The 21,952-nt window shown below is 39.0% G+C and overlaps 2 protein-coding genes and 2 long non-coding RNA genes across 4 annotated transcripts; all 4 read left to right on the top strand.

Moving 5' to 3' along the window:
* The first annotated feature begins 896 nt into the window (after positions 1–896).
* LOC131257367 (uncharacterized) lies at positions 897–2,769 on the top strand. The gene is made up of 3 exons (XM_058258256.1): positions 897–955; positions 1,045–1,653; positions 1,763–2,769. Exons 1-3 carry the CDS (start codon positions 932–934, stop codon positions 1,811–1,813), a joined length of 684 nt encoding a protein of 227 aa, XP_058114239.1. The 5' UTR covers positions 897–931; the 3' UTR covers positions 1,814–2,769.
* Positions 2,770–4,147: 1,378 nt separating this feature from the next.
* LOC131217364 (uncharacterized) lies at positions 4,148–5,154 on the top strand. Its single transcript, XM_058212279.1, has 3 exons — positions 4,148–4,243; positions 4,355–4,772; positions 4,907–5,154. Exons 1-3 carry the CDS (start codon positions 4,148–4,150, stop codon positions 5,152–5,154), a joined length of 762 nt encoding a protein of 253 aa, XP_058068262.1.
* A 6,089-nt stretch (positions 5,155–11,243) lies between these two features.
* On the top strand, positions 11,244–11,786 carry LOC131257365 (uncharacterized). Its single transcript, XR_009177341.1, has 3 exons — positions 11,244–11,380; positions 11,494–11,565; positions 11,649–11,786. It is a non-coding gene; the product is annotated as an uncharacterized LOC131257365 (long non-coding RNA).
* A 951-nt stretch (positions 11,787–12,737) lies between these two features.
* Positions 12,738–14,206, top strand: LOC131257364 (uncharacterized). The gene is made up of 6 exons (XR_009177340.1): positions 12,738–12,788; positions 12,915–12,986; positions 13,081–13,152; positions 13,666–13,737; positions 13,903–13,968; positions 14,085–14,206. It is a non-coding gene; the product is annotated as an uncharacterized LOC131257364 (long non-coding RNA).
* The last annotated feature ends 7,746 nt before the right edge of the window (positions 14,207–21,952 follow it).

The raw sequence follows: 21,952 nt of genomic DNA, 5'->3' as shown, positions 1-21,952 counted from the left end.
GCAAAAGCAAAGGAGAGGGAATCAACAGAGCAAAAGCAAAAATGGCGTAAAATGGAAGCGGATTGGCTGGTGTACCACAGACCAGCTATATTGCTGCTGTAGGTACGTGCCGTGGGAAGACGACCACTGACACTCCCCGAGCTCCGAGTTGTACGAACGGTTCAAAGGAGATCAAACTTATATGGCCCCAAAGTGATGTATTTATTATATTTACACCGTTCATCTATTTCTAAAGATTATTTTAGAACATTATCAAAAAAATGAATCAAATCCAAAGATCATATACACTACACCACAAATAGTAGCACAGATAATGATTTTCACTGTTAAAAAATTCACAGGGCCCATTATAATGTTTATTTTCCATCGAATCTGTTCATAAGGTCAAGGTCAAAAAGACCTGAATGACAAGGAAACACAAATTCCATATTGATCCAAAACGTCTGTAACCCAAAAAGGGTTTCAATGGTAGACATTCAATCCCCCACAGCTTTTTGCAGTGTGGTCCAATTGATAGTTAAATCTATCTTATTTTTCGTCTCAAGCCTTAAGACTAGCTCGCCAAATGAATGAAAGGCTTGGATATAATGCATACCTCGTGATCAGACCTACAGAACTTACTGACTTAAATATAGCAGCTATATTGCTGGTCTAAAGTACACAAGCCAATCGGCTACCGCGAAATGACCTTTTTGAGATGCTGAATACTTTTGCTAGTGGTTTCGTAGTAACACTGCACAAAAAAGGAAGATTCCTTCAACAAAGTCCAGAGAGAGAGAGAGTAAACTTCGAGAGCAAGAAACAATCTCATCAACCGTGTCAAAATCTAGTCTCCTCTATAAAAAAATCCTATCTGCTATCGTTCGTTCTTTAATTAATTAATTAATTTATTATTATTATTTTTATTATTATTATCAAATCTCTCTAATTCATGGCCCAATTTCTCCCTCATGAGGTCAAATCTTGTCCACTCAATTCTTTTACCTAACTTAGTGTTATTGATGTTTCATCGCAAACCAATAATTGAAAGTTTGATGTTTGCAGCAAGGAAACTCTCGTCAAGATATTGAAAATGGTGGCGTCCATGATCCATGGCCATCAGGAATCCAAGGAAACCCCACACATCTGAACATTCCACAACCTTCGTCGGAAATGATCATTGCTATCATCGCTATGGAATGGATGATCATCGCGTTTCTCTTGAGCATCAACATTCCAATCAACGGTGATGATGGAAACAATGTCCTGACCATTTTATTCCATCACCATCCCATGTCTTTCTACTTTATTGTCATGATCGGCGTGGTAGCCTTCTACTTCACATCGTGGATGTGGATGATGATGATAGCTGGTAGATTCCAGCCTCCGATGGCCAGAATTCTCATCCTCGTTGTTTTGGTTCTTGGAGTACTGGCCATTACAGTGTCATTGAATGCTCTGATCCCCAAGTTCAGCTGGATCGTATGGATCTTCTTCGCACCGATCATCTGGGTCATGTTGGATATGCAAGGGTGTGAGTGGGCCACCCAATTGACGGTCAAGATTGGGAAGCCGGTTGAGGAAGGGTGTAAGTGGGCCACTCAATGGACGACGGACAAGATTCGTAGCCTCTATGGTGATCGTTTCTGTTGTTTACCTATTCGCAGTCCCAGCGTGAGTGTGCGCAATATCTCGCCTTAATATCTGTTGAATTACTGGAATTTCTCTCCCCCAGTTTTTAACTGTGTCTAGATTGCTAACTTATGATGGTTGCTTTTTGTAGTGTAGAACGACCCAGACAGTGGCAGTGATCCTCATCATCATATTCATATGAGATTTCTATATCGTTGGATCGTCTATACTATATATACGGGTATGATATAAACCATTCAACTTTAGATTTGTTGAGAAATCTAATATAATCATGAATGGGAGGTACTGGATGGACGGATTTTGTTTCTAAAATGTGGAGAAATGTTTTACTCGGTTACGATCTCTCTGTTGAAAAACCTGTTTTGGTTATGCACGGTCATTGCAAACTGAATATTTTTTTATGGCTAAGTAAATTTTTTTTGTCTTATCATGGGTGCCAAAAACCTGTTGTGGATCGATTTGTAGTTTTTGTCATGTAACAAGTGCGGGCATAACATAATTGAATTTGCCATTCAATTCAAACCGAACAACTATGACCCCAAGTACCGAGATAGGCAGGTACATATTATATGACCAAGATTGAATGAGATCGATTGCCTATTCAGTCACTCGCTTAGTATGTAAATAATATCAGGTGATATTCAGAGAGTAGAGCTCCTCCTCTAATGATGGGTTACACCCTATGCCTTCTGTATGAATAGATATAAAAGAAAATACAAGATGTTCAAAGAATGAGTGGCTAGCTCGGGACCATTGAACTTCCATACATGGGAAAGGGAGAAATTCCATATAAGAAATGGGCAGACCCCCTTCTCTCAAAGCTAAGGGTCCACCTAGAATCGACCCCATAACTGTTCGAAAAAATGTCCAACAGAATGTCGACTTGGGAGACAAAAGAACAAGGGAACCTATAGCAGTTATGTCACATGTATGTGGAAAAGCCTCAAACAACATCCATCATAAACACATAGATGATCAAGAATTCAGATCGTCGGTCCCTTCTCCACCTGTTTTGGAAGCATCCACATCCCATTCAACAAAGCCTTCATCTCAAGAGAACCATCCAACTCCTCTCCAGCAGTCACACAAAGAATCAAGATTGACAGACAAACTGGGCGCGACACCTCTCCAGCAAGATTTTCCAACAAGAGATTCCAGTCCCTTTTAGAGGGAGCTAGGCCAAGGAAGGAAAGAGAATTACATAGAATCACCTACTTCCCTCAAGTGAAAGAAGTTAATGACCCCCTAAAATCCTCCCACATGGACAGAGGAGGATCTCCCATGGAAGCAGTCCATCTCCTAGTAGACCTGACTTCCTTTTTCTCAGACAAGGAAAAGGAAGCAGCTGAGGAAAAGGAGGCAGACCTGCAAACAGCAGAAGATAGGCAGGAAGAAGAGATTGGTTATGTCCCCTTAGATTCAGAGCAGCAAATTCAGATCAATGTATTACCCACATATTCAAAGCACCAACTGCGGACCACTATAAGGCCTTGGACATGAACGGGAACAATGAAGCTCCTCCAGAACAGTACCCCCCTCCTCCAACAACTCAAAAGCAGGTCACAGATACCACAGGTAAAACCCACATGGCAGCATGCATGGTGGCCCCTCAGCCAACCAAACCGGCAGATAGCTAGGAAGAAAATATCAAACAAAAGGGCTGTATACTCCAGAAATCTGTCCGATGGATAGCATCCTAATTTGGAATGCTCGAGGTGTGGGTAATGCTCCCACCATTATGTCTATCAAGAGACAAATCAATAAGAATAGGATTGCATTGGTGGCGATCCTGGAACTAATGCTACCAAACTCGAAAAGAATCCAAACAGGGCTCAAACTAGGATTATGTTCATCCTTCTCGAATGCAGCTTCAGGAGGGAAAATATGGGTTTTCAACAACCAATCCACGCCTGTTGACCTCAAACGTCAGACCAGATGCTTACCTTCAGAGTAGATATGCAAGGAAGTGGTCCAAAGCTGATTTTCTCTATTATATACGCAAAATGCTCCTTGGTGCGTAGGAGAGAATTATGGGCTGATCTTGTAGGGATAGCTAACACAGGGACTGAGCCTTGGATTGCATGCAGAGGTTTCAACATAGTGGTCAGCCAGAATGAAAGAATTGAGGGGAGTTTCCTTACCAATCAAAGCTCCTATGATTTCGTAGAAGCAATCAACCAAGCTAGCCTGATTGATGTAGGATTCATTAGGAGTTCCTTCACCTGGTGCAACAATCAAGCAAGAAGGAACCAAAAGTGGGCCAGACTTGATAGGGCCCTTTTTGTTTTTAGTGGAATGGATGAAGACCTTCCCCAAGTTCCAGGTGCGTCACCTCCCCAGGATTCATTCAGACCACTCTCCCCTCCTTTTAACATTTCCAAATCCTACTCCATCAACCCCTCACCCCTTCCGCTTCCAATGGATGTGGACGCTTCAAGAGGAATTCAACCGAGTGGTCTCATCAGCTTAGATAATAGACCTCGATAGGAACCCCATGATTTCCTTACTTTATAAGATGAAGAAAACTAATGCAGTTCTGAAGGCCTGGAACAAGGATGTATTTGGCAACATCTTCAGCAACATCAAACAAGTAGAAGAATCCATGAACCTAGTAGAAGAAGAATCAATTTCTCATCCTCAAGGCTAGACCTTGGAAAGGCTATCTGAAGCTAAAGAGTTATTGAGGTGTCTCGAAATTATGGAGGAAATTTTTTGGAAGCAGAGGGCTAGGAACAAGTGGATTCAAGAAGGCGACAAAAATACAAAATACTTTCACTCCATAGCAAATGAAAAGAGAAGGAAAGCCTTCATCAGCGAAATAGAGTCCCAAAATGGAGATCGCATAACAGATCAAGCAGAAATGAAAGAAGAGGTGATCCTATTCTTCTCTAAACTCTTCTCAACTGAAACCATTGACCCTCTTGGAGACTTCATCAGCCCCATTCCTGAAGCAGTGTCACCAGAAGACAACTCTGCTCTTCTAGTAGAGACTACGATTGAAGAAGTCAAAAGAGCAGTGGCAGACATTCTGGTAGATGGCGCCCTAAGTCCAGATGAATTCTCAGGGACATTCTTTTCCTCCAGTTGGGAGATAGTGGGCCAAGACTTGCTGAACGCAGTCATGTTTCTCTTCAATGGTGGTACGATCGCTTGAGCCTTCTCTGCTTCCCTTATTTGCCTAATCCCGAAAAACTCTACTCTAAAAAAGATTTTTGAGTTTCATCTTATAAGTCTCTATAATGCATATACAAACTCTTCTCTAAATTGATTGCAGTTAGGCTCAACCTCTTGTTGCCTAAGCTAATTTCTAGGGAGCAATTGACCTTTGTCCAAGGCAGGTCTATTTCGGAAAGCATCGCATTGGCTCAGGAACTTCTTCATGAAATTAACAAAAAGGTTCGGGAGAGTAACAACATCATGAAAATCGACTTTGAGAAGGCGTACGACAGGGTGGACTGGGCTTTTCTGAAATCAGTGTTACAACAGTTTGGATTCAGTTACCAATGGATCAATTTGGTTTAGAAATGCTGGTTGGGGGTTTGGTTCTCCGTTCTTTTCAACGGAGAGGCCTGTGGGTTCTTCAAATTTGAGCGGGGACTGCGTCAGGGAGATCTAATTTCCCCAAGCCTTGTCATCATCTTGATGGAAGCTCTTAGCATAGGCATTTTCAAAATGGTAGAGAGGGGCGACTGCACTCCCTACAAGACCACAAGAGGTATTCGAATACCCCACCTCCTCTTCGGGGACGACACTATCATCTTCACAAATGGAGGAAGTAGCTCCCTCAATGTGATGTTCAGCTTCCTGAACAAGTTCCTAGCTTTTTCAAGCTTGAAGATCAACAAAAGAAAAACCAGATTACTTCTTCCATCTAATATGACGGAATCACGTACAAGAGCAGTTGAGAGGCGAACATGGATTTCTAGAGCAAATTCCTCTCCCCTATCTAGAGACAGACAAAGGTGAGCACTCTATCAACCTTTACATGAGAAAATTCTAAACCAAATTTCTGGTTGGAAGAGGCAATTCCTTAACCAAGTAGGAAAATTAATCCTCATCAAGCATGTTCTCTGCAGCGTCTCAATCCACTCTCTAGCGGCGACGGTAGTGTCAAAAGACACGTTAGATACCATTGAAAAGAGATTCTTAAACTTTTTTTGGGGATGGACAAAAGGAAAGAAAAACTGCCATGGGTTAGCTGGAAAAGGATTGTTACCCGAAAACAATAAGGCAATTTGGGAATCAAACTTCTATGAGATGTCATGAAGGCCTTCAAAATGAAGATGACATGGACGACCCTCTTCGGTTATAAAAACAGCTCGTAGGCCAACTTCATGCGCGCTAAGTACAACCTACATAACAATCTCCCCCACCTCCCTGTCAGCCAAGCAGGCTCCTCCTGCTGGAAAGAAATCAAGCGACTCTCGAATCTGGTTGAGAGCAACATGCGGCTACTGTTGGGGGAAGGTGACTGCAATTTCTGGATGTCTAATTGGTTCGGGCTTGGAGTCCTGTGCAATATCATTCAGGGGGAAATCTTGTTGGATCTTCAGCAGCTAAGGGTACAAAACGTGATCGGTCCCCTTAGTCCCCTGCCAAATGTTTCTATTTCCCCTCTCCTTCCGCCCACATCATTCAACACATCCAAAGGGGGGAATATTTCAACCCAGCTAGGTGAAGACCTCTTCATCTGGACCAAAGAATCATCTGGAAAGTTTACGGTCAGATCTGCCTGGAAAGAAGTGCGCACTCCAGGCTGCTGTAGGCATTGGGCTAAATGGGTGTGGCATGCCAGCTTGCCCTAAAAAATGCAATCTTTGTTTGGAAAATTCTCGATGGGGCTATCCCAGTAGATACTAATGTCAAGAAAAGAGCAGCGATCATTGCTTCCTGCTACTCCTGTTGTGTGATGGAGGGCAATCACAATGAGGAGTCGCATGATAACCTTTTTGCTTGAGGCGAGTTACCAAACAACGTCTGGTCCTACTTCTCCTCCATCCTCTCTGTCTCCTTCTTAGCTGGTCAATCAATAGTAGGTCGAGCTGTGCAATAGTGGAACCTAGCTAGTGCAAGTACAAGTATTGGGCTCCTCAGGGGGTTGGCCCCGACGCTTATCATCTGGGAAATCTGGTCATCCAGGAATGGTAAGAGATTTGAAGAATCTCATATCAAAGCAGGCCAAACGATTGAAACGACTCAAAGATGGATGTTCACAATCTCGACCTCCTCCCACACTCCCAGGGACACCCTCTTAGTTGAAGCATTCAGAGACCTAGAGATCTAACTTCCCCATTCCATCTCTTCCCCCTTTTTAATTATCAAATGGAAAAGGCCGAAGGAGGGTTATGCGAAAGTTAACGTCGACGGATCCTCTCGAGGGAACCCAAGTCCATCTGGTGACGGGGGTATTTGTCGTGACCAGAAAGGTAATCTAATCTTCACTTTCTCTAGAGGCTATGGCGTCCTATCCAACTTTCAGGCAGAGGCTAGCTAAGGCGGTGGTCGACGGATTGAACCTTTGTGTGGCCTAAGGCCTAAACAGAATTGAAGTGGAAAGTGACTCGAAAGCGATTGTGGGCCTCTTATCCAAGTCCAATAATGTCCCGTGGAGCGTTTTCTATTGGATGAAGAAGAGGATAGAATACGTTCAGGGAAGCGTCTTGATTACTTTCACCCATGCCTTCAGGGAGGCGAATAAAGTAGCCGATGGTTTAACTTGAATGGGCAGCGATGAGCAACGGGACGAGGAATTTTTTTGGGCTACCGACCTCCCCCATTTGTCTTGTGGAGAGTTCCTCCTCGACCGAACCAGGCATGATGGTGTGTGACACTATATCCAAGCAGTCAGCCTATGCTAGGGTGACGAGCCTCCCCGTAGTGACCAATGACAAATCATGAAGGCTACGAGCTTACTATATAAAATGGAATGGATGTTGCAACCGTATCATAATTACATTTGAGTGAGAACTCTTGCATTGCTTGCGGTCGTCCTCCACCATGTCGATGAGATGACTAACCCTTTATCATCCAAGTTGTGTCATCTAGGTCCTTTGAGATCGGTCGGGCTAGTTAGTTGGGCCAGTGTTAGTCCCACATTAGTTGGGGAATTGTCTCTTGGGTTAGGAACTCAAGGATCAAGGGACACAGGTGAGGAGCCGCTATGACCGCCCCGAGCCTTGTGATCCGGTTAAGACTATAATAAAATGGTCCACCATATCGATGAGATGACTAACCCTTTGTCATCCAAGCTGTGTCATCTAGGTCCTTTGAGATTAGTCGAGCTAGTTAGTCGGGCCAGTATTAGTCCCACATTAGTTGGGGAATCGTCTTTTGGTTTATGAACCCACGGATCAAGGGACATAAGTGAGGAGTCGCTACGACCTCCCCAAGCCTTGTGATCCGGTTGAGACCATAATAAAATGGTGGTACTCTAACTTCTCCAATATGCTAGATGAATGTAATTTAATAACTACTCGGCTAACATACGCATTAATTGCATTGCATTAGATAAGATGTTGTGATTGGGCGATGACGTCGCTTGTGAAGGAATGTTGGTATTTACGAAATAGGAATTGAAGTTTCTTGTGAGAGTTCTAGATTATAAGGGCATGCATCATGTCATAATGTCATACATGCATTTAACAAGAGTATTAATTATAAGTGATTGTTTACCTGTTTATCATTATATGCATTAATTGTGTCGATAACATGTGTAACTTAGAACTAATGGAACCACTGAGTTGGCTACTCACTCCCACCTAGGATAGTGTTTAATTTAAAATACTAACTAGGCGACGTTGTTGATGTAGGTTCTATCGAGGTTTCCGATGGATAGACTTGGATAGGCTTGCATTTACATTGTGATGAATTGGGAGTGTTGGACGAAACTGGAAGACCTTATTTTTATTTAAATTTTATGCATGTATATGTTAGATTCTTTGATTGGGCGTGTTATATATGTTAATTTTGTTATATTATCTTTGTGGCTTGTATAATCCCTATTTTGGGCAATCACTACTATTGGAATTGTACTTTGACTATTAGCTATTTATTTATAAATTTTAATTATCTTTACCTTGCTTTAAATATGTTAAGTTAAAATGCGTCACTCTGATTATTCATGTATAGAGTGAATATGAATCTGAATGAGGTCACACATGTATTTTCATTTGGTTCACACCCGGGAACTCGGGAACGGATTCTCTTTAATCGGTGTTGATTTTCGGGGTGTGACAATTATTGAGGTAAATTATTTGATTAATTGTGTAGTCATAGGATTGGCCAAGCCATGTGAGTTGATAGAACAATATTGGGGTAACATTGGACACTGTGGGGGTTGGATGCCCAATCTATGAACATTACACGGTTTGTTTAGTGACCTCACCGTCGGCCTTTTTTAGACCGGATCCTACTTGTTATGGGTCCGATCAACCTGAAATTTCACAGAGAAGTGGTATTCCAAGTGATGCAATTACTAGATGAAAAAAAAATAAAAAATCTTGCCGTTGATCATCTGATCTGCCCAAGATTAGTTTGAGGCCGTTTGGATTTGTTTAGGATGGATCTCATTAATCAAAGATCAGATTGGGCTGAAAATTGGTCCCTAGCCCAATGGTAATGTATTCATCATACTTATTGGTTCAGATTATCTAATAGGAGTATTGATAATGAGCTTTAGTTAGGTTAGCACCTGTAGTGCACATAGAGTACCATTAAAAACCTCATGTGCTAACTGTAATGTTTATTTGAAATCAAACACGTTGATCACGATCATACAGACCTGTACAAAGGGGAAAACAAATATCAGCTTGATCCAAAACTTTTATGGGCCATGAGAAATTTTTAATCCCGGCGTTCAATCAAATAATGTTTCTTATTTGAGATCTGGATCTACTTCATTATCGGTTAACATGGATGAACGGAGTGGATAAAATAAATAAATAATGGTGGACCCCACAGAGTTTACTCTGATAAGGGTAACGAGTAACTCACCTAAATGTAGTGGAGAAGAGTTTCCTTAAAACATTCATAATCATATATTGGGCCTGCCTAAATGTGATTCACATATCTAACCCATGCATTATGTGTGTCCCACTTGGATGAGGGGTTAGACCAAGTTTCACCTGCATCCAAAACTCATGTGGGCCCCACCAAGTGCTTTTATATTTTTTAGAATGTCTTCACATAGTTATGGTTTTAGATGGTATGACCCACTTGAGTTTCGTATACAGAATAATCTTATCCATCTCAAACCCGACTTAAAAGCTTAGATCCAATGATTCGATAAGTGCACAAAGCCAATTGGATTTAGGTCCAGGTCTTCAAAAATAAGATCCGGATCTAAAAGGACTTGGACCTGACAAGATCAGGTCTTCTCTCTAGTTTTACATAGTAGAGATTTGGCATAAAACCTATTGGTGAAAAGCTTTTATCTCTTAACATGCTCATCTACAGCCAATGATTAAAAACCTTTAGGAAATCCTAAAAAAACATACTTTCTCTAACATGCTCATCTATATGTATAAAAATTTTAAAATATTTTATAATAAAACATCATGGTGATCCTCGGGAAGATTGCAATGGTTAATGTATTTGTTCTCACTGTTTCCCCATAGTATGGCCCACTTGGACAATGGATCTATCTCATTTTTTAAATCTCATTCTATCATGGTTCGGAGAAAATGATGGACGAAGTAGATTTTACACTGTTATCGTAGTTAGCGCACAACAATTCATATCTTATTGTGTTTTCTCTTCATTCATATCTTTTTGATATTATAAACATGAGGGATGTCAAATAAATATTATTATGCGCCCAAGGAAGGTATCAACAGTGGAAATCATTATTCCACACTATTTTGTGTCGCATGGTCCACTTGAGTTTTAGATTTATCGAAAATTTGGGATTAACCTACACTGTTCCTCCATTTTTCAAGATCATTTTAGAGAACTATTTAAAAAATGATTCATATCCAAATATTAATTAAATGAACAACACCACAAATAAGGGAACAAATTGGCCACTCCCCCCTGACATTATCTATTGGCTTGTGGTTGGTACTCTGTGGGCCCCACCATGATGTATGTATTTAATCCATGCCGTCCATCTATTTTTATAGATCATTTTATGATATAAGAGAAAAAATGAGGTATATCTAAATCTCAAGTGGACCACATTACAAGAAAAAGTGTTGGATGAACGTTGACCATTAAAAACGTTATAGGGGCCATAAAAGTTTTAGATCAAGCTGATATTTATTGTTTGCCTTCATCCGGGTCTTTATGACCTAATCAACATATTAGATTTCAAATAAACAATACAGTGGGCCTTAGGAGGATTTTAATAGTGGATATCCAATCATTATTGATTTCCTGTGGTGTGGTCCACCTGAGACTTATATACCTATCAATTTTTTTATGAAGCCCTAAAATGATCTCTAAAAATAGATGAACAGAATGGATGACACACATACATCATGGTGGGGCCCACAGAGCACCCACCACCAGTAGCCAATCCGTCTCCCAAATTTGGGCGCGCGCTCAAAACAGAGCCGCGCCCAAAGAGAGGTATTTCACTCTCTCTCTCTCTCTCTCTCTCTCTCTCTCTCTCTCTCACTTTTATTTTGCCTCGTAGCAAATATCGGGGTCTTAGATCATAATTTCTGCTTTTGTCCAACAGCGATCTTTCTCGCAACTATCTCAATGGATCGATCCCTGCAGCATGGGCTTCCCTTCCTCTCACCGATTTGTAAGTCCTCTTCCATAATTGCATCTGGAATCTTCTATAACTAATCTACAAAACCCTCTCTTCCTCTCTCACCCTCTGAGGGACATACCCGAAAAATTGTTTGAACATTGCAGGTCGCTTTTGGGAAATCACATTTCTGGAACAATTCCAAAGGAGCTAGGAAACATCATGACACTCAAGTCACTGTATGTGATTCACAACTTTCATTTGATTAGGCAGATGAAATTGCGTTTAGCTACTATTATTCATGCAATTTGTGAGTTTGCAGAGTCATTGAAGTTAACGAGGTCGAAGGACCTCTTCCTCCAGAGCTTGGTAATTTGCGTAGCTTGGAGAGATTGTAAGATTCTCTGTTTTGCCACTGCAATTTTTATTTTTTTTATTTTTCAAATAGTGACATAATTCTCATTTCATAGTTATCTTTCAGGGAATTCATATCTTTACTCATCTTGATTGATATTTTCCATTAGCATCTTTTCTTTCTACTTTTGGTAATTCAGGAGTACAAATTTGTGCTGTTGTATCACCAATGTTGAAAGAAGGTTGCCATTATCAATCAGGGCAGGTGCAAATAGTGTCACCCTTATCTTTATTACATTTGAGCAGCTGCTAAGATTTGTGACCTGAATTGAGAATCTCTAAAATTTAAATGTTATTTATTTATTTATTAGTTCTGGTTGCCTCCTATGTCCTAATTAAACAGAAAATGTGATTAATGTTTAAATATACGTTGGCCATTGTTAGGTTACATTGGTGAACAGAATGGCTGAGGGTCAACCAATTGCGAAGTGTTTATGCTATTCAACACTATCAGTTGACGGTCAATATGTGGTGTTGAGAGGACTCCACGACCATTTTAAGGAGTGGAATGCCCCGCTGGGTCCACACCGCGTAGCAGGTGTGGGCCTCACTTATCACCACCATCTGATCATGATTAGTTGGTAGTGATTGGCATACAGCCTATGGTGATAATAAACAATAGGTGTTTTTAAAAAAAAAAAAAAACTTTTTTCCTAACATAATCCAATATATTACTGGTGCACCCTTACTTGTTCGAATAACTTGATAGGAGAAATACCTATTACCTTCGGCAACTTGAGAAACTTGACGGACTTGTATATCAATTCTTCACTAGTCATTGGGGTTGTCTTTTCCATTTAGAAATTATAAATTATAAAACTCCATTCATATTATTTCTGTAAGATCCCTGATTTCATCGGGAACTGGACACGACTCAAGAGGCTGTAAGAACTTTATTTGATATGTTTTCAATGTAAATTGCTTCTTGCTTCTATATGAGAACATCTATATGAACCGTGATTCTAAACCACTGCAGGCATATGCAAGGCACATCTATGACGGGACCTATTCCTTCCAACATCTCTTTCTTGGTGAATCTAACTGAACTGTGAGGGCACATTCCATGTTCTTTTCTTGCTGCTTTATTACTTGGAATTTTCTTGGATTCATACCCAGCCTTGGAAGTGGTATGAAATGAATTACTTTATTGAATACAATATATTTTGATTTTCAGGAGGATATCTGATTTGAATGGATCAAGCATGCCTGTCCCTGCATTGGGGGATATGACCAAAATGCAGAAATTGTGAGTTGAATGGATATACCCCTGATGGCATAAATATATCATTGTTCATTACTTCTTTTGTTCATGAAGTGTCTGTCTTGCTCATATACTGCAGGGTACTAAGAAATTGCTTGATTTCTGACATAATCCCACAATATATTGGGACAATGACAAATCTGAAATCCTTGTAAGTTACTTTGGACAAATCTTTTATACATGGCCTTTATATATTTCTTTTCTTATGCCATTGAGTGCTGACTAGGCATTGTTAGATGCACAATATTCTTAAGTTTGGATGGTCAACTCTAAATTAAGTGATGAAAACATAAAATGAAAGTTGAAGATTCAGCTCCATGAGTTGACATGCAAATCACGACCACTGTCCAGCCAACTGTTTCATGGTTTGAAAGAAGTTAAATTAGGAAGGGAAGTGCAAAACTGAAGTGATTCAACGACAAATTCATGGTGATTTGGCCTTTCACTTTCATTTCTATGTTTATTTTGCTGTGTACTGGCTAATCCATCATGCTACTGGACAAGGAAAATCCTTTTGTGCATTCCATGTTCTTTACAATATACTACAGTCTTCAATCTCATGGCCTGCTATGGATGAGAACACGCATTGAATACATGTAACTTACAAATTCATTTGAGAGAGAATCTTCCCCAGTTTTTTTCTAATGATAATTTTCTCTTGTAGATAACTTACCTTTAACAATTTGACAGGAGAAATTCCAAGCAGCTTTTCAAGACTCTCAGCGCTAGATTATATGTAAGAAAATAGACATTCATTACCAAAATTTCACTGATTCTCTTGCTAGATACTTCAGGAAAATGGACAATCCTTCTGTAATTTTTGGACCCTCAATAATGCTTTAGTGATATTTTTGTCGCAAATTAGAAATCCGTCTCATGATATATATTGTTTTTAATGTAGGTATCTTACTAGCAACATGCTGACTGGGGTCATACCCTCTTGGGTCCGAGGTAGCAACCATTACTTGTATTACTCAGTAAATCTCAAATTACATTTCACTGGCAACAGGATCTGTATATTTGATGGCTTCTTTTTCCATGCATATTAATGTTTTGTTAAACTCTCTTGTGAGATTACTTTAGGCCTTTCAGATTCCTACTGGGTTATTATTTTTTCCACTCCTGAAAAGGCATAAACATAGCATTTCATGATGCTGTCTTGCACGGACTTATCTTACAACAATTTTACCAGGCCTGATATAACCCAATGCTCAGTAGGAAACTTGTAAGAACAATAATTTTCCACACTTTGTTTGTTTTCCTTTTCCTGGAGTGCTATGTCCTTAGTTTTTCTCTTTCATGGATGTTCCTCTCTATTCATATGCAGGAATTTTGCTCTATCCTTTGGTAGTTCTTATTTCCTTTGCTTCTATTATAAATTCTGTTTATTCTTTCTGTCATTACACTGATTGTTTCAAAGATTTTATTTCGAATGGAGCTTGGATATTAGGAACAATGTGTGATCTAGGTTGTATGAATGAAACTATAATAGTTATCAATTGCATCTGGTTTATCTACTTAATGTTAACCATCATTTTCTGTTGCAAAGTTACAATCAGTATCTGTTCCTGTTTCTCTAATATGTATCTAATATTGAACTAACTCACCAAGTTGTTCAAGTGTTGATATATCATCATCATACAGGAACCGGACACTTAGAATGCCTTAAATGAGAAGCAACGATAGCTGGTGAATGCCAACACTAAGGATAGAAGCATCTATGAACAAGTAAGAAAGCTTATTTCTACATGAAAAGTTGAATCTAATTAATGCTTCTTACATTGGTATGACAGTGTTGCCCACACCCAAGGTGAGATGTAACCAAAATAAAATGCTTGTTATATATGTTCAACAGGCCTATTAGATATCCTTGGTGACCATCTATCTTATGTACATGTCTTTGCAGAGATCTCTTCTTATGTCTGGCAGCATTTATATTCAATGTAAATCCAGGCCTTTCATCAGGTATGTCTGGTTCCCAGTTGGGCCATGCATGGGCATCAAATTTGGATTGCCAGTTGACTTGGTTTCCATTCTTACCATACATACGTGGCTCATCTCAAAAAAAGAACCAACCTGATTTTTCTAGCCGCAGCACATACACGGTGGCAACCACTAGATAAATTGGATCTTGCATACATGTAGGGATGGTAGTAATTAGAATCCTACTCACACACTTCTTATTGTAATTGGTGCATTCTTGCACATGTAATTGATGCATTCAATTGTGAAAGGATTTATGACCCACACCTCCTTATCCAACAATCAAAACACTAAAACCAGAAAACAGAAAGAACCAAAATTAAAGAGAAAAATGAAAATTAAACCAAAATTGGACACATGCCATGATGGTTTGTGATTTGAATTTTTGGTGAGGAAACTTGTTTGACAGTCATGTTGAAGGTGATGCTTTTGTCCTTCTGTATCATATGTATGCAACTGATGCTTGATGTGGAAATCTGGCCATTTTGAACCTTCTCTAATTGCATAAGGGGCTGAACCAGCTCTGTATCCACTAGTTTCTGTAAATTTGGATGTTTGATGGTTACTTGCCATTTAGTATTGAGTGGTTTTTTGGAAGGCTTAATGTTGCTGAAAATGAAAAAAAAATATTTTTCTACTCTCTAGGAGTATTTTCATGCCATTTGGCGTTGGGTAATTTTGCGCATTGGAAGGCTTATTGTTGTTTCCTTCTTAGCCAATTTGGTTGAATTGATTTATGTGAGCTTACTATTGATCAAAAGAAATAATATACATGAGCTTACGTGTCCCTGTGTGTGGTCAAAGGGGCATGGGATCCAATGTTGACAGAACAAAGGTCATTGTTAGTACTGAAACTGCCCCTCTTTTTTTTTGCTGTTGAGATTTTATCATGGTTCCATGATATCTGTTTATTCTAGAGGAATTTCAATCTTTGCTGAAATCATCTGCAAATTGTTGTGGTCTTGTATCATGGATAGAATTTGTTTCCACAAAAGAAGATTTTGGATCTGAACTAGCTATAAGTACTATAAGCAGATTTTGACATTTTGCTTGTAATCTAGTAAAATGCACCATTACTCACTTGCATTTGTGTATTGTATGTTAATATCCCATTACTCTCCCCTGCATTTATGTATTGTATTTTAACGCATGTTTAGATGTATTCCAGAATGAGAATGAAATTGAGTATGCATCAGCTGGTGCACATTCACTGGATTTGAGCTGTTTGGTGCATCTAGAAAAATATTAATAGTTGGATGTGCTAATGCTCATCTGCAAAATGTGCCACAAAAACCATTTCTGTTACAGGTTCATTATCTATCATTGTGCTTTCTCCATGCAAAGACCTCAGCTTTAACAGCTTCATTATCTATTATTCTTCCAAAGATGTCACAATCCATGCATTAAAATCTGTAAATATATATGAATGCACTGTTATGTCCTAGAATTCTTGTATATGGTTTGGTTGATTGTTCATGTCTAGCCACAAGGCCATTTTTGTTGTATTGAGGTGGATATGAACTTATATCATCTTACAGGTTGCAATCGACTGTATGGTGGAGAGTTGCAATGAACCTGCCTGGGTTCTTTCTGACTAACCAAAGAAGTCAAACAATTAACGCCTAATAGAACACCTACATGAGAAATTTCTAAGCACCATCATCAACAATTTCCTTGAAAATTTTCCCACCCTTTATATAGATGTGAAAAGTCAACATTAGCTCTCAAACAGTTGAGGTTTGTACACTACATCAGTTCTCTTCTATTTGTTTTCTTTTCTGATTTCTTTCCTCGAAAGTTTTTGCTATGTCCAACTTTTTCATACATAGTTTGATCTGCAGATGGTTGGATTCGCTTCTTTCAAAGTGGGGATTATGTTCTTCTAGCGAACATGTTTGCAAGTGCTAGCCAATGGAACAAAGTGACAAGGGTGAGAGAGGCAATGAGAAACAGAGGAGTTCAGAAACCAGAGCCAGGTAACAGCCTCATCGAGCTACATCCAACAATTTAGCTTGAATCAGAATTTTCAAGGACTGTTGTGGATGCATTTCTTTCTTGTGTAGCAGATTTTCTATGTTGTTAGACTCCCCTCTTCTCTTTCTGTACTTTTCTCTCCCAACTTTTTTTTTTCATTTTCCTTCTCCACCTGATTTGAAAATAGAAAGGGAATTCATATTTATTACTCTCCTTCCACTGATAGACAATTCACTTTCTAGGATAAAATGGTAAATTCAATAGAGCTATTGCAGCTATTTGTTTTTTTTTTTTTTTTAAATTATTTTGGCACCATTTAAAAATTGGCAGTGACTCATCCACCTTACATATCAGATTGATTTACAGCTATACACACCATCCAGATTGTGGATCTCATTGTTGATGGAGCATTTCTAAAATCAGACATTTCTAAATCACACTGATCAAGCAATCCTAACCATCCAATTAAAGGATATCATATGGATAGATGGTTAAAAATAAAAGTAAATGGTCCAAATTTGGAAGGACAAATCTGATGGTTAATGTTATCTTCTCAGTGAAGATTTTTTATTATGCACTTGTGCTCCATCCATAGATTTGGATGGTCTGGATTGCCATACAAGCATGCCATGTGTATGTCTAAAGTCTCACCACCATTTTATAAATGGTGCAAAACTAACACTTGACTCCCCTTACTCAAGACCTGACAGATGACTTTTTTTTTTCTTTTTAAATTTATGGGCAGTGAAAATTGTAATGATGGAGAAATTCCAAGTATCGCATGGTAGCTTATGCTGAAATGAAAAATGAGATAGTGCCCATATCTGATGATCAGGATTCCTCTGTTGTGAAAAATGAGATAGTGCCCATATCCGTGAAATGTTCTATTGAGGGTAGGCTGAACAGTAGGACAATTTTTTGCGTTTACCAATGATTGCTAGGTTGAACAAATTCTTGTTCAATGACCTTTATGGATATTGATCCCAAAAACATTTTAGTGCACTGTTTCTAGTCTATATCCATTATATTATGAACTTACGTTTTGTGTTTGCTCTAATATAATAAGATGTCAATTTTAGATTTCTTCTCTCCCTCTCTATGCTTGAAAGAATGGGATTTTGGTTCAAATGCATAAGATGGACATTGAAATCATTGGTCTTCTTTGATTTTTTTTTTTCTTTACCATTTCTTCTGTAAAGTGCTTCTAAGTTGTTTGAACTGATGCAGGTAAGAAGTTCTGGACTGTGTTTCATCTGCAGCCTATGCGTGATCAGAAGGTACAATTCCAAAAAAAAATATCATCTAATTTCACATTATTTCCATTGCTTTATGATTATACAATTCCAAAAAAATGAGAAGCAGAGGTTAACAGTACACAGACTGCTGAAATTGATGTTTTACCAATAGATCACTACTATGATGCCTTAGGAGGGCCTGAATTGGACACTCTCAGGGTACATGGACCTTTTTTTTTTTTTGCTGCTATTGTTGTTGTGCTCCATTTGCTTCGTTCAGCTGACAGGATATCATCTCTATAATTATAAATGTTGTTTCAAAGCAAGTGTGGAGTGCTACTAATTTGGAGAGATCTGACATAAATAAAGTCTTCTATTGGTACGAGAGCATAATCAAGTTCTCAAATCTGCACTTGATTGAAAAAGATCTTAATGGCATTAGTGCTAACATGGAATGCATATGCAAAGTTAGTTATTTATGTGCAAAAAAAAGAAAAAAAAAGGAAAAAAAAAGGAGAATGTGGTCCCGACCCAATTGAGGAAGTTATGCCCAAAGTGTAGTTAGCATAGTGTCCCAGTGGGAATCAGAAGTTTAACTGGTAATGGTATCATCTCTCCTTGATAGGGGCAATAGTAATGGACTGAAGACAACTGAATCTGCTAAGGCATCTAGAAGACAGTCCATCAATTTATTATTATTATTATTTTTTCATTTTCTTCAGATACTGAATCTGCTAAGGCATCTAGAAGACAACTGAAAGAGACAATCTACTCAGTGCTGTTTGATATGAATGTTCCTTCTGTTTGTAGAAGAACTGCAAGCATGGCAGCTGAGACCACTTCTCATCACATTATTCACTACAAAAAAAACAACTAAAGGCTACGGACTATTCTTACCTTTTGCTACGACTATAAACCGTAGCTCATTTGCTACGGCTTAAAACCGTAGCTAGAGCTTCAAAACCGTAGCCAAAAGCTAACTCCGCCAGACATACATGCAACCTTGGATACCTCATAAGGGACTCTACGAGGCCCATTAAAATGTGTGTACTCCATCTAATACGTCTGTCCATTTTTTAAGAGTATTTTAGGGCAAGAACCCAAAAAAGAAAGTAGATCGAAAGAACAAGTGGACCACACGGTAGGAAAAAGTAGAGATTAATCCATTGATCGATGGTGTGGTACAATTAAACCTTCGATTTGCCTAGATGTTGGGTTCATTCCCTATAAAAAAATACAAAATTAATGGACGGAGTGGATATATCGATTGCATCAAGATGGACCCCACAAAGCCCTTGACAAGGTCATACATCCAGATCCCGTCAAATGTGAGCCGTGGAGGGCCTGTTGTGGATTGTTCAATGGCTACGGTCAAATTGGATTTTAGCTACGGTTAAAAACCGTAGCAAGACCGTAGTAGGCAAAAAGCACAAAACCGCGCTGCCTTTTTCTTTTCCCCCTCTCACGAAACATTCATTTCCCTCCCTCCACTCAACCCTATTCCCTCTCTGGTACGTCCCTTTCTCTCTCTCTCTCGATCTCCCCCGCCCCTTCTCTCTCTCTCTCTCTCTCTCTCTCTCTCTCTCTCTCTCGATCTCCCGCTCTCCTTTTCTCTCTCTCGATCTCCCCTCTCACGAACTCCTCTTCTCTCCCTAACCATCCCCTCCCACTCGATCTCACGAACTCCTCTTCATCAATGGATGATTTCGAGTTTTTGCACTCCCGGTTGTGAAGGATCTAAAACCTCTCTCTGCTGAAAGATTCGGAACCCCTCTCTGACTCCCACTCACAAAAAATCAAAAACCCCTTTTCCGTTGATAGATCTGAAAGCAGAGCTCTCTCTGCTACTTGTCACAAAAGTCACAGGCAGAGCACCAAACAAGCTCTTTAAGAAAAGGTTAGTTTATGTAGAAACAATTTTCAATCAATTTTTTGTTGCTTGTTTCCAAATTTCGGATGTTTAGATTTAGGGGTTTCTGATTATTATTTTTTTATTTATACTTTTTTGTTTACTGAAATCGAATGTTGAGATTAGAGTTTCTAAAATTTATCTGTAAATTTGTTGTATGATGATGTAGAGGGGGATTTCCCTTGGAAAATGCATGGTGTACCCTATTGTGAAGCTTAATGTGGTGTTGTGGGTTGCGGCATGGTTCGATCCCGAGCCAATTGATCGTTGCTTCACTAACATCAATCTAGTGTCTAGGGACCAAGAACATGTGGAGGAAGGGATGTCAACTGTTTGACGAAATTCCCAAAGCGCATGTTACACAGGCATGCACCTCTTATGTATTTATCGCAACTTCTTTCCATTAATATTTCAAATATATATTACAATAGTTATCATAGGTTTTGATTTTGTTGTTGCATTGGTTTGAATTGCAAGTAGGTTTTGTTGGGCAGGTGCATGCTTTATATGCACAACACTAGCAAGCTTAAAACATGCATATATGGTTATACAGCCACCACCTTCAGGTGTATACCCTACCTCCTCCTCCAAACATGTGGAAGTGTAACCACTGAAGTAAGTTGTAATGCATTTGTGGACTTACGGAATTGAAAATATAGCCTAGGGAGCGGGGACGAGTTGCCTTAGCATGCTGGCTGCTATGCTAAGGAAACACTCTTTTATGTAAGCTTGGGCTTGGCAATAAGAAGACACAACTCTTACAGATGCTATGAGTATGCAATTAATTACAAAGGTTTATTAAAATCAACCAGTTGCTTTGAGAAATAAAATTATGGTTCCAATAGAATATCCTATGCCTATGCAATTCAATTGTTTTGCTAAGCTATGGTTTTGGGAAAAGTGTGTCATGATCAAGGGAGGTGATTCAATAATTGTGTATGGAAAGAACCGTTGCTTTTGTAATTGGCCATGAATATTTTTGTCGTAGCAAGGTACTGCGGTATTTTTGTTATCGTTCTATATATGGTACATTTTGAAGGGCTTTCCTTGATGTGATGCAGTCCCAATTTATTCATTTTTGTAATATGTGCAGGCTTGTTAATGTTCATAATTGCTAGCATATTTGATGATCTTTAATTTAGTGTTTTGATGGTCCGATACATTGGTTTTTCCTTTGCCCAAAATAGCATTTGGATGTCTGCACTCTGCAGTATGTAGCATGATTTTTTTTTTTTTTTTTTTGTTTTTTTGTTTTGTTTTGCTTTGTTTTTGTTTTTGTTTTTGTTTTTTGTTTTTTGGTTTCTTTTAAGAACTTCCCATCCCACTTAGAAATTTTAGAAAGCGCTTGTATAAAAATGTTGTTTTAACCTTACTATCTATATGTGCTATGAGTGATTCAGTAGAAAGAGATATGGAGCTATTGGTGAGAAATGAACATTCATCATGGCCTGAGGGTAAACAGGAAAATGCTTTGTTATGGCTAACCATATCAGAAATCTCCATTTTGCACATTGCAAATGCAAATAGAATGTAATCAAATTCCTTTCAAGTGGGACATCCATTGCTTGACAAAAGAAAAAAAAATGTATTGGCCCTGTAAGTATTTTTGGACTGACAGCTATCTCTGTTGGTGCAAATTAGCTGGACTGTCCAAATCATCTTACCATGAAGCCAGATATCCATGGTTTTTAGCTCATTATTTTGTTTTCAAAGCTAACATTCTTACTCACGGTTGTCTCTTAGACCGACGTAAATCCCTAATTATATGCATCTTGATGGTTCTTTCCTTTATTAATGCATTTTGTACTTGGTTTTTATTAGCTTATGATCTGCTCTCAATGGTAATTTCA

Source organism: Magnolia sinica, chromosome 10 (genome assembly GCF_029962835.1).
Source record: "Magnolia sinica isolate HGM2019 chromosome 10, MsV1, whole genome shotgun sequence".
Classification (NCBI taxonomy): Eukaryota; Viridiplantae; Streptophyta; class Magnoliopsida; order Magnoliales; family Magnoliaceae; genus Magnolia; species Magnolia sinica.
Note: the sequence above shows the minus strand (reverse complement) of the source record. Positions and strands in the feature narration are given on the sequence as shown.

Coding starts and splice junctions, on each gene's coding strand:
- LOC131257367 (XM_058258256.1), top strand. CDS start 932: ATGGCCCAATTTCTCCCTCATGAG. Junction 956..1,044: donor CCCAATTTCTCCCTCATGAG/GTCAAATCTTGT, acceptor TGATGTTTGCAG/CAAGGAAACTCTCGTCAAGA. Junction 1,654..1,762: donor TACCTATTCGCAGTCCCAGC/GTGAGTGTGCGC, acceptor TGCTTTTTGTAG/TGTAGAACGACCCAGACAGT.
- LOC131217364 (XM_058212279.1), top strand. CDS start 4,148: ATGAAGAAAACTAATGCAGTTCTGAAGGCCTGGAACAAGGATGTATTT. Junction 4,244..4,354: donor TAGAAGAATCCATGAACCTA/GTAGAAGAAGAA, acceptor TTTTGGAAGCAG/AGGGCTAGGAACAAGTGGAT. Junction 4,773..4,906: donor CATGTTTCTCTTCAATGGTG/GTACGATCGCTT, acceptor AATTGATTGCAG/TTAGGCTCAACCTCTTGTTG.